Source organism: Pithys albifrons, chromosome 24, assembly GCF_047495875.1.
Source record: "Pithys albifrons albifrons isolate INPA30051 chromosome 24, PitAlb_v1, whole genome shotgun sequence".
Classification (NCBI taxonomy): domain Eukaryota; kingdom Metazoa; phylum Chordata; class Aves; order Passeriformes; family Thamnophilidae; genus Pithys; species Pithys albifrons.
In genome coordinates, this window is record NC_092481.1 from 409,279 (window position 1) to 421,699 (window position 12,421).

A 12,421-nucleotide genomic window follows, 5' to 3' on the forward strand; every position below is an offset into this window, starting at 1 on the left:
TCTCATCCTAGGAGTGGTTTTTCCCCTGTGTTGTGTACAAAGGGCCAAAGGGCAGCACGGGAAGGTCTGAACCTGCTGGCTTGGATGCTGTCCCTTCTCCTGTGTGTCACTGTGATTGTGGCTTCCCTGTCGGTGCCAGGAGCTCAAGATTTGAGTGTAAACATCCTTGTATAATATTTAAAAATAGAAGGGAGGGGAGGGATAAAATTGCTTTTCTAACTTTATTAAATATTCTGGTTCTGCTTTGATTAAACTATACATGATTTAAAGTTTGACCAATGCATTAGTTTAAAAGAATTTTTTGTACCTGTTTCTTCCATCTCCCTGTGGTGCTGGAGGTGGAGGAGGGAGGGAAAATCAGGGGTTTAGTTGAGCCTGGGAAGCAGGGAGGGGCTGGGGGGAAGGTGTGTAAGATTTGGGTTTATTTCTCATATGGCCCCATGCTCCCTGCACAGGTCTCAGCTCAGGCACCCTTAGGCTCTCCCTGAGAGTTTAATTTGCTCATCCAACACAAAACCTGTGCAGTTATTTTTGCTGGGGTGCTGAGCAGTCTCAGGCTATGGAGGCAGGCAGTGATCACGGTGTGTGCTGCACACCTTGGGCTACAAGCAGAAACCCCCTCTCAACAACAATAAGCAGTTACCTTGGCTCTTGAAAAACTGCAGTCTGAAAACATCACAACAACACACAGATGCCTCAAAGCCTCATGAAAAGCTGTGTTGCAGAACTAGCAATAATAAAACTAAAGCCAGGAAGGCAATCATAAAGGAAAAAGCAATTTCATTCAGAAATTACCTGTACTTCCTACTTTATATATGAACAAAGCAACATGACATGGAACTGAAACAGTGTAGGACAAATCCAAAATAATCCAGTAACCTGCAAATATGTAAGTACAAAGACGCTTCAACACTGGAATTCAGAGTCAAACCCAACAGTGAGGCAGTGCCCGTGGGCACAGGAGCCTGTGGCAGCAGAGCCACCCATCCCACCCATGGCAGCAGTTTCCTGGCTCCTGCAGGCTGTGGGGCTGGAGGAGCCAAGGGGTGTATGATACCAGCCAGCAGTGCCCTGGGAGCTCTGTGCTCTCCTGGGCTGCTTCTTCCTGTGGGCTGCAGGTGGATCTCTGCTCTGGCACCTGGAGCTCCTCCTCCCCTCCTTCCCCACGGATCTGGGTCTTTGCAGGGCTGTTTCTCTCATACCTGCTCCTCTCCTCAGCTGCAGTGCAGGTATTTTCCCCCTTGTTAACGCCTCTCACCCCAGAGCTGCTGTCACTGTCACTGTCGCTGAGGGGCTCCATTGGCAGCGGGTCTGCCCTTGAGCCAGCTGGCTTTGGTGCTTTGGGCATGGGGGAAACTTCTGGCAGTCCCTCACAGAAGCTACCCCTTCAGTCCTCCCCACTACCAAATCCTGGCCATGCAAACCCCATTTAGTTTAATGTCTAATTCCAGCTGCTGATCTCTCTCTCGGGATCTCTGTGGGAAATACCTGAGAGCACAGGGCTGAATTCTGTGAAGAGTCAGTTTGCCTTGGTCAGAAAGGTGGAACCCAGGGCTTATGATGCCCAAGGGTGTTAATTTAAGAGTTCTTAATGCTAATGCTGAGCCTTTGTTTGTCCTGGCAGTCATGTGAGCAACACAGAAGTCAGTGATCAGAAACCTGAATCTTCAAGCCTTGGTTCAAACCTTCCTATGTCCAGTGAGAGTGAGTATTTCTGGAGTTTTACTCCCACTGTCTTTCCTCTTTTTTTCCACTGGTAGCTTGTTTCATCAAACACAAGTTTTGTTTATTTGTAATACTTCACCTACCCTCACTATCAGTAGTAAAGAGAATGTTTGCTGTAGTGTTTATGAAGTGTCAACACCTGATGGTAAGCAAATAGCTGTTTTTAACTAATATTTTTGTGTCACTGTCCCTCAGCTTGCTGCTGTGTCTTACCTGCCTTAGGCATAATTTTTCTTGAGGGTTGATTTGATCAATAATAATACCTATTGTGAAAAATCTTTTATAAATCATTATCTCTATGCTGCTGCTTGGGTCTTTTGTAGCAAATGCCATACACTCCATCTTAGACTCTGAACTGTATTGAATGTGCAGAAAGCCCTTAGGAAATAAAAAGATTGCATAGGAAGTGCAAGTAGAATGTGTCCTTTCTTCTGGAAAAAGAAGGCTGGAGGTTATCAGAAAAGTCAGATTCCTGTGTGGAAAACCTTTGACTACCAATACATATTTCTAAATGTAAATCAGCTCATCTTGACTGGAAATATGTCATGTTTAACTTTCCACTCCAATTGATTTCCTCTTTGCTATTTTAATTCATGTCCTGTGATGTTTCAGGAGTTAGCAGAAGTTTTAGGCTGCAAAATATGCTGCCTAACTGGATAAGCCATTTACAAATCCCAGAAATCTCATGCAGTATTATTGCGATTTTTTTTCTTTTCTACACCAATTCTGTACGTAATTCTTTATATCCTATTTCAAAATAATTCTAGAAATACCATTACCATTACTACATTATTATTCAGATGAATATTGACATTCTTAAAAAGCCCCACAAAACCTAGACATTTTTGCAGGAGAGATGTGGGAAAATCTAACAAGTGTTAAATGAAAGCCTTTAGGTCCGAGAGTTCCCAGTTTGTGTTTCCTGTTGTATCCTTGAGCTTCATCCCATGAGTAAAGGCAAACTCTGAGGAGCAGAGGAAGGTGATTCATTGACCATTCAAGAGGTTCAGAGCATGTGGCTGATGGTTTGTACTTCTGAGATACTGGTGTTCAGATTACACTGAGAGAAGGTTATTGAGGTGGCTGAATGCACATTAGGGCAGGGTTGCCTGTGCCAACTGTCCTGCTCAGTGGGTGTAACCAATGAAAGAGATAACTACATGATAATACAAGAGCAATAATGTAGGTCTGTTTAGATACGGAAAGCTCAACTTGTTGAAGCACATCATTGGCATCTGGACCAAATCCCAAGGCAGAGTATGCTGTTATCCATGCCCATATGCCTTTTTGAAGGCTGTTTATTGAGTCACTCCAGAGGAAGAGGGAAGGTGTGGTCGCTTTGTTAGCCTGGATACCCTCCTGGGCAGGACTGGAGCCTTGGGTGCTTTGTGTGCTTCCAGAGAGGAATCAACTGGATCCAGAACAGTGCAGCTGTGTTTGCTAAGGTTTGGGGTATGGTGCTTGTAGATCCAAACTGATAAACCCATGTACTGTGCAGATACACAGTCAAAAACGTTGAAGCTCACAGCAACATCCTGCACAGCTAGTGGCACATGTCAGAGGGGCTGCATGGGGCCAAATTCTGTGCTGGGGTGCTGCCCATCATTGCTTACCTAGTCTGAGTGTTTAATCAGGTCAGCTCATGTGAATCCAGGAGCTTTTTAATGGCTCTTGGGTTAAGCCATAGCAGCTCAAGGTCCCTTCTCCACCCCATCCCAGAGTGCTGTAACTGAGAGGGGTCTCACACAGGGGTTACTGGAGCCATGGGTCATGCTGAGTGAGAACATTTGAAACATTTCCTCCTTGGATTTTCAGACAACCACTCTATCTTATCAGTTTCAGTGGATTTATTCAAGCAGAAAAATGGAAACATCTGGTTAAGTGGAACTGCCAGATTTCTTTAGAGGAATCTCTGGGCTTTGTGCGCTGCAGGTGTGCTACAGTGGATATGTGGGATTAAGTTTGTGGAGCTTGAGCCACTCCTTTTTACAGGAAAGACAGATTGCTGGAGACATGCTCAGGTAGAGTATGCAGAGGAAGAAGAAAGCTTGCCAAAGGAAGCATTTGGTGTCTGCTCTGGGACACAGAAGTGTTCTGCTTGCTGCAGATGAAGCACCTTTGGCATATGTGCAGGGGTTCGGCCAGGACTGAAACGAAAGTTTTATCATGGCAATTGCCAAAAATGTTGGTACCAACTGATAAAGAGAAGGAGCACTGTTACACAAGGAGGAATAGGGTGACTGACAGATCAGCCTGCTGGGAGCTGGCAAGAACATTTTTGTACCAGTTTAACAGTGTGTTTGGAGAATTTACTATGAAACAGATATGCAGGGCACTAAAAGCCTTTGTAAATCCTGTGTGTTGGTTAAAATGTGCCGTGAGTACTGACATATGTCTTTATTTGCTGAGTTTTGAAAGCACTTCTGTAATTACACAAACTATTTTTTTTTCAGTTATGACATGCACTGATTATATCCCAAGGTCATCAAATGATTATACCTCACAAATATATTCTGCAAAGTAAGTCAAGCCATTGTTACTGCATTCTGTAACTCCTACTTCTTTCTGAAGTAATCGTTTTGTGTATTTATGCATTTCTCTAATGCTGTAAATCCCACTTTCATTCTGCTGGCAGCAGATGCTCTGCTGCAGACACTGAAGCTGGCAGGAGTCACCCTTTGGCCGTGGTGACTGTTGTTTTATGATCACAAGGGTAAATGAGCTCCTTCAAGTAATTAACAACACAGCAGTCTTGCTGATTAATGCCCATAGTATTTGACAAATAAAGAAATTGAACATAAGTACAGAGGGAATAAGAGATTTTCTCATCATTCACCGTATTTGGGGATCTTTGTAGTTCTTCCCATTGGAGCAGCATATGCCTTAACCTCCTCCCCCCTACTTGCTTTTGTGTAGTCTCTGTGTGTGTCCCACTGGTTCTTACACATACTCCTGTATTGCAGTAGCCTTGGGTGAGGGAGAAGAGGTGGGACTAACTGCTCATGCCTGTTGGAATGGGGGAGTTTGTCCTTCCCAGCTCCTCCTGCCCTCCCAGTCCTGGGGTGAGCAGTGGTGCTGTGGCATCACAGAGGAGTGAGTTTCCCTGGTGTCACTGCAGGAAGCAGCATTTGTTACCTCAGGAGCCTGCCCTGGGAAGCACAGGGAGCTTATTGCACAGAGCACGTGGCAGTCTGAAGAGTTTCTTTTTTCTGAAGCCATTTTTAATATGTCTTCTGGTTTGGAGGCTGAAAGAGGCATAATGTAAATAGTTCTTTCTGACTTTGTTCTCTCCATTCACTAAGGCCTTATGCACATATCCTTTCTGTACCTGTATCGGAGACAATGAGCCCATACCCTGCTCAGCCTCAGTACCAAGCACTGCAGCAGTCCCAGCCCTACACCATCTACCCCCAGACCACGCAGACCTATGGACTACCTCCTTTCGGTAAGAAGTGACTTTTTAAAGGCTTCTTTGTGCCTGCAGTTATTGTCTTATGTCTCGTTAAAGAGCCAATGTTAAGTTTAACCAGGTGTGTTGAAGAGAAGAGCTTATAGGAGAGCACAAGTGTAACTTCAATTGTACGTGAGCACTGATCTCCCAATGGGACTTCATCTTATAAAATGTGATTCCGTACAAAGCTGTTTTCCTGGCTGTTCTTTCCAATGTCTCCCCATGAACTTTGCCAGATCGTTCTTGGTTTGGGATCATAATTGTCTCCAGTTGTGGTATAGCTGTGTTTGTGCAGTTTTCTTGTCAGTGAAATGACACAACACCCCATACTATAGCATCTCTGCTGAAGGTGTTTTTCCTTTCCTTTTTTGCTGTCCAAGATTAAGACATTTTTGTTATTTCATATTTCACCAAATGAGATTTCATGCTAAAATGTCTCTGAGGTTACTAGGCAATTAATTTACTTAAGTTGCTCTATTAACTGAGGCCTCTGACAGCCATTCCAGTCTTTGCAAATGCTTGAGGGGTCAGAGTTCTGTTGTCACTAAAGCTCCATGACAGGGTTTGAACTATCCACCCTGTGCACAGAGGGGGAAACACACCTCTGGAGTGTTGAATTGTTCTAGAAGATAATGGCTGACTTTCTCCTTGGTGTATAAAGGGAGCTGAGGATGAGTAACACAGACAGAAAAATACGTAACTTCTGGGCAAGTTAGCTAGTGAAGAGCTGCCTGGTCTTATCTTATACTCTGTACATTAGAATCACAGAATATCCTGAGCTGGGAGGAACCCACAAGGATCATTGAAGTCCAATTCCTGGCCGTGCACAGACACCCCAACAATTCCACCCTGTGCCCCAGAGCATCAGCCAAACCCTCCTGCAGCTCTGGCAGCCTTGGGGCCGTGCCCACTGCCCTGGGGAGCCTGGTCAGTGCCCACCACCCTCTGGGGGAAGAACCTTTTGCTGAGATCCAACCTGACCCTGCCCTGGCACAGCTCCAGCTGTTTCCTGCATGCTGTCTCTGGTTCCCACAGAGCAGAGCAGAGGTCAGAGCTGCCCTTGAGGAGGAGCTGCAGCCTCTGCTGAGCTCTGCCCTCAACCTGCTCTGCTCCAGCTGAACACACCAAGTGCCCTCAGCTGCTTCTCCTAAGGCTTCCCTTCCAGACTCTACACTATCCTTATGTCCCTCCTTTGGACACCCTCTAGTAGCTTTAGATCCTTTTTACATTGTGGTGCCCAAAGTGCCCCCCATGGCAGGTGCGGCTGCCCCAGTGCAGAGCAGGGGGGCACAATCCCCTCCCTGGCCCAGCCATACTGGGCCTGATGCCCCCCAGGGCAGGGTTGGCCCTCCTGGCCCCAGGGCACTGCTGACATGTGGCCAACTGGCCATGGACCAGGACCCCCAGGGCCCTTTCTGCAGGCTGCTCTCAGCCTCTCATTCCCCATTCTGTATGAACAGCCAGGATATTAAAAGTGTCAGGCACTGGGGAAAAAACCCCACATGACTATTCCCTCACACGTATCAAATTTTATAACTGATTATTAAAAATGAACACTTTAACTTCTCTTTTCATGTTCAATGCTACCCTGCTTGATTTCTTGTATAATGTTGCCAGCTCTCAAAAAGTGGAAGGTGGCAGAGGCTGTTTTGCCCCTTAGCACCCAGCTCTGCTGCGTGGGGAGAGCATCACCCCCTGTGCAGGGGTCTGGGGGAGCAGCCTGGCTGCCCATGGAAGTGGTGGAGTCACCATCCATGGAAGTGTTCAAAAAACATGTGGATATGCCACTTGAGTACATGGTTTAGTGGTGAACATGGTGATGGTGCTGGGTTAATGGTTGGACTTGATGATCTTAAAGGTCTTTCCAAACTTTAACAATTCTGTGATTCTGAGTGTCTGTCTCAGGGGCTTGTGGTCATGCTGCTCAAACAAATGAACTGAGCCTCTTGAAGATTTATCTGTAGTGCTGACATCGTAGTATCTGGGTGTGTAAAAGGATGATTTTTTTCTTTAGTTGAAGAAATAGATGTCTTTGAATAATATCAGGTACATTTCTGGCTTTTATTACCTGCTGACATCTTTTCTATAGTTTACAAAACTATTACTTTGTCAAGAAACTTTTGAAAGATGGTGTAGAAAAGATAATAAATTCAGACTCAGCTTTGTTAAACAAACGATAAATTACTAATACTGTAGTTAGTAGTGGTTGCTGGAACATACTGCTCTCCCCTGGGTGCCTGCACTTTGGTTTCTGTGCCTTGTTGAACTGTTTTTTGCTGTATCTGAACAGTGGCTTGTGGTTTCCTTTGCTTCATTTATTTGGTGTTTCTGACAGCCTGTTGTGGATGGTGCACTGAGGCCGCCTGTTACGTTCTTGGGGGCTTTACTGTGTCAGTGTTGGTTTTTTCAATGGCAAATCTTTGTAAATATGTGGAGTGCTCCAGTGAAGTTGTTTAAAAAGGTGTTTTAGACTTCTAAAATTTTGGAGAGAGGATGTAGTGTTTTGTTTGTGTGTTGTGTGTTATGTTTTGTTGGTGGGAGTAGTGGTGGCTACTTTTGGGGAGTGGGTTTTTTTTAATCCAAAGGCTCTGGAATGCAGGAATACTCAGCTGCTTCAGTGTTATACTCTGAATGTAACACTAGAAATTCTTCTGAAGACCTGGCAAGAGATTTGCATTTTCTGTTGAGTTCAAAGGAACTTTTCATCTGTAAAACATCTGAAATGTGATCAGCCATTGAAATGTCTTAGTGTGGATTTTGAGATCTGTTGTTAAACACCTGAATTACTAGTGTGAATTTAAGTGTTAGGAAGATGTTGAAAATCAGTTCCAGTAAAGAAAATCATACTGGAGTGGTACCTGCTGAGTCATACTGAGAAGATGGACCTTGCATGGTGTGACAGACAGAAGGGTAGAGGACTGAACGTGCACACTGCAGAGGAAATTCTGCAAATTGTTTCTGCTCACAGTACCTCCAGTGAGCAGATGAGGGCCAGCAACTTGGTCAGATATTTTACCAGCACCAGAGGGCCTTTTTCAGAGCTTGGCATGTCTTTCTGCTGTGTATTTGGTCGCTCCAAGTTCAGTCATTGCTTTCAGAGAAGGGATGACCTATGCTCTTGCCAATTGGTTGCCTCTCTTGGAGTTTTAGTGCATTGTTCTGCATAGGATGCACTTGTGACCTGGAGAGACTCAATTTAGACAAGCATTAAAATACGAGTAGTGACATCCAGGCTGCATATATGTAGCTGTAAGTTGGTCTTAGAAACATCATGGGTGTGTGATGGTTTACATTAACTCAAGAAAAACCTACAAGTGATAGGCTGTGCTGTGTAAGGCCTTTCCATGTGTGTAGGTGTATCCTGTGGCATTCTGTGAAAAGCGGTGCTGCCACTGGACATGAAGGAGGCTCGTTCTCCCTCTCCCAGCTTCTTCTCTATCATCCTTGAGGCTGTGCTAGCTTATACATGCTGTCCTGCAGAACGAGAGGGGAAGGACATGTGCCACCAGGCCAGGAGTGTGCCTTGAGGTATGAAAAGCAGGACATGTCTGTGACAAAGTCAGTCATGGAAGGTAGGGGCTGAAAGATGCTGTGATATGTGCCCCAGTCAGCTCCTGCGCTGGCATCCAGCCAGCACTGCCAACACCTCTGTGTGTGTGTCTGACATGGTGTCATGTTCCTTGTGTGATCGTTATCCTACAGAATTCTGCATGAGTTTGTGTTTCACTGCCAGGTTATTGGGCACTTCTGCCTGTCCTGTGACCATCACACTGTGTTGCTGTCTGCCTCTTTACCCTCTGCCTTGCTCTGTAAGGAGCTGCTGCTTACTGTCCCCTGTAAAAGCTGCTCACCCGTTTGGAGATGGTGGCACTTCCTTTCCAGACTAAACAAACACAGCTATTCCCACTCTCTAAAGGATCTGTTTCCCATGTGTTGTGTCCTGGAGTTTCTGCAATGTATCTACAACTTTTCTTAAATCAGCCTTTCCCTTTTGTTTGCTAATTACTGTGGTTTTGGAGGTTTGAAATGGTAACGAAGGTGCAAGTTAAGGTCAAGCCCCAGGACTGGCTGTACGGAGACTTAAGGGGACTTGTAGGTGTCAGTTTGAGAACTGGTATGTAAATAAAGGAGTCATTGCAGAATTTAATTCTGACAAAGCTGCAGCAGGGAGTGACCCGTTGGAGCTGCTGCTCTTGTCCAACTTGATGGACTCTCCCATGTCTCCTTGGGTAAGAAACCTGGAGCTCACAGCCCATTGCTTGCTCTGCTAGAGTGAGTGGAGGGCTGCAGCTGCCTTCTGCAACCCTGTTACTGGTCTTGGGGAGTTTAAAGGGGAGGGTGGTCTTGCTGATGGTCCTGAACACTGTGGCTCCAAACGCCCTTTGTCCCTCTGCTTTGCACACTCCTGCTTGTTTTTAAGCAGATCCTATCAGCCTATTGCTGCTTTCTAGCTAGGGCCAGGGAGAATTGTCTTTGACTTCGGCTGTAGATCTGGAAACATTCAAACGAAAGCCTGAAGAGCCTTGAGGAGCGAGGCCTGAGCTGAGCTGCCTCAGTCAGGCACTGTCCGCACCCACCAGTGTGTGCTGCTGTGTGTGCCCTGTACACAGAACTGCAGCCACTCTGCTCTCTCTGTGCTGTGCTCAGGGGTCTTAAAATAGCTTTCCAGAACAACTGGAAATCTAGAAGAAACATTAGGGTTTTTTAACTTCTTTTTTTATGTTTGTTGTTGTCAGTCTTTGAAAATTACGGACTAGTAGCCTGTTTTAAAATACTCAACCCAAAGCCCAGTGAAGTAGTGGAAGCACTGACCTTGACCTTCACAGATCCCAACTTCAGCCTAGTTGTGTCCCAACGGATGTCACCTGCAGAGCTCAGCCCAAATCACAGGGATTGGCACGTCCTTTATTCACAAAGGGCCGTGAATCTTAGTGACTCACACAGATTTTTATCTGAAAGCTTTGCAAATTGGTCTTGTTGGTGCTTCTAATTTTCTCTTTTTCAGCCAGTTTTGTCAGCAGCTCTAATCCATGCACAGCCTCACAGTCAGCGCTTATTAGTATTGCCGAAATTAAACATTTCCTATGTGTCATTTGTAACTTGCTTTTGTGGTGAGCAGAAGCCTTAATCCGAGGTAGCAGCATGCTCTTCGGTCCCAGCGTATTTGTAACCGGTCCAATTTATCTGATTCAGGTGCACTGTGGCCAGGTATGAAACCTGAAAGTGGTTTAATTCAGACTCCATCTACAAGTCAGCACAGTGTTGTTACCTGCACTACAGGGTTAACCACAAGCCAGCCCAGTCCAGCACATTATTCTTATTCCATTGAAGGTAACTTGGCATGGTTTTTATCTGCATCTCTTTCCACCTAACTGAGTCCAGATAGCAAACGAGAGGCTTGCACGCTTGTCCTTGGTTTGTGCATGCTTCTTCATGCTTTGCCTCTTTCTCTTTGTGCCTGTGTGTGTGTTCGGGTTTGTACTTGCCTCGTACCTGTGTGTGCACCAGGCTGGCTGTTTGGTGCCATGTTGCTGGGCTGAACAGGGTGAAGAGCAAAGGGGAAGGGGAGAGGAGACTAAATGTTGTGTTCTTGCATGCTTTACTGGGAATGCTCCTGCATTTCTTTTTGTTTGTTGTCTTTAGCTGGATGTCAGGAAATATTTTCATTTTTAAACATTTGTTTTTAGTCCCTTCTGGGGGTAGATGGTTCTTGCATACCACACACACCAGGTTGGTAGATCTGCTAGGAAGTGATTTTCTCAGTACAGAACTAGCCTACAAATATTCCAGGTGCTGAAAATTCTGCATCTAAGAATGCAGGTGCTGAATTTCACCAGCTTCCACAGCAGTTTTTATGAGTGAGTGTGCCAGATAGCCAAATAATGGAATATTGTTGCTTATGGAAAATATGTGGAAATTGTTACCTTTTTTTAGGCTGAATTTTTGCCATTTATATTTTGGTGATGAATTGTGAAAATTTGTCTCTTTCTCTGAAGATTCAGGAATTCTTTGTTTGTTGTGGAATATTGTCATAGAATAATTCAGGGATTCCAGGAGATCTTTACTTCAGCTCCTGCCCAAAGAGTGGTTGATAATACTGAATTCAGAGCCAGGTTGCACAGAGCTTTATCTAGGTGGGTCTCCAAAACCTCCAAGGATGGAGATTTTGCCAATTACAGCACCTGACTGTCCTCGTGGTGAAACTTCTTTTCTTTTGTCAACTCCGAACATCCCCTCTTCCACATTGTCCCCTTTTCTCTCCTTCTCCAGCTGCACACCTGCACAAAGAGCCTGGCTCTGTGTTCTGTGTAATCTCCATGCAGGCACCAAGAGGCTGTGACACGTCCCCAGAGTCATCTCCTCTCCCGGATTTCCCCTCACAGGGCAATGCTGCAGCTCTCTCAGCTTTGGGGTCTCTCTGCCAGACCCCCAGAATTTTATCAACATATTTCTTGTACTTGAGGCCCCAAACTGAATGCCATCTCCAGATGTGGTCTGATGAGTGCCAAGGAAAGGGGAATAATTCTTAAAGTTAGCACTAAGTGGCTTTAGTGTGTTTTGCACTGACAGGAAGGCCACGTGCTGTGTCATGGTTCTTGCTCAGCTTGTGTCATGTGACAGTCAATGGCCCAGTGTAATCTTTATCCTTAATTTACTTTTCACATTCATACCATAAGGAAAACAATACTGGAAAGACTCCCGTCCTTCCAACATGACCCTCCTCCCCATACTCCCACTGACAGAATGAATTATGTTTTAAAGCACCAACTTTAATTGCCAAGGGTCAGAAATGGCTCTGCACAACATGACCCCTGGCAGATTTCCCAGAGGTGTCCCATGGGGAGCAGGTGGATTCCTGGGGATGGGTGAGGTGACAGACCCACGTCAGGCCTCGCTTTGCAGAATTATAAAATCACAGAATAATTGGGGTTGGAAGGGACCTTAAAGATCCAACCTGACCTTGGACACTTCCATGGCTGGGGCAGTCACAGCTTCTCTGGGCAACCTGTGCCAGGGCCTGCCCATCCTCACAGGGAAGAATTTCTTCCCAGTACCCCATCTAACCCTGCCAGCTCTCAGTCCCTCTTGTCCTTTCTCTCCATCCTTTGTCCAAAGTCCCTCTCCAGCTCTCTTGAAGCCCCTTTAGGCACTGGAAGAGGCTCCAAAGTCTCCCCAAAGCCTTGTCTTCTGCAAAGTGAACAACCCCACCTTCCTCAGGCTTCCACTGAGATGGAATCCTTCCCC

General features: G+C 45.6%; 1 protein-coding gene across 4 annotated transcripts in view; it reads left to right on the forward strand.

Annotated features, from left to right (window-relative positions):
• EYA3 (EYA transcriptional coactivator and phosphatase 3) overlaps nt 1–12,421 on the forward strand; it is a 62,929-nt gene that overhangs the window by 29,420 nt on the left and 21,088 nt on the right. For 3 of the 4 annotated variants that reach the window (XM_071576841.1, XM_071576842.1, XM_071576840.1), the window contains 4 exons: nt 1,625–1,704; nt 4,179–4,245; nt 5,028–5,170; nt 10,370–10,507. In XM_071576841.1, coding sequence (XP_071432942.1) covers nt 1,625–1,704; nt 4,179–4,245; nt 5,028–5,170; nt 10,370–10,507 — 428 coding nt within the window. The remainder of the gene's footprint in view (nt 1–1,624; nt 1,705–4,178; nt 4,246–5,027; nt 5,171–10,369; nt 10,508–12,421) is intronic. The other variant, XM_071576843.1, reaches the window with a different exon arrangement.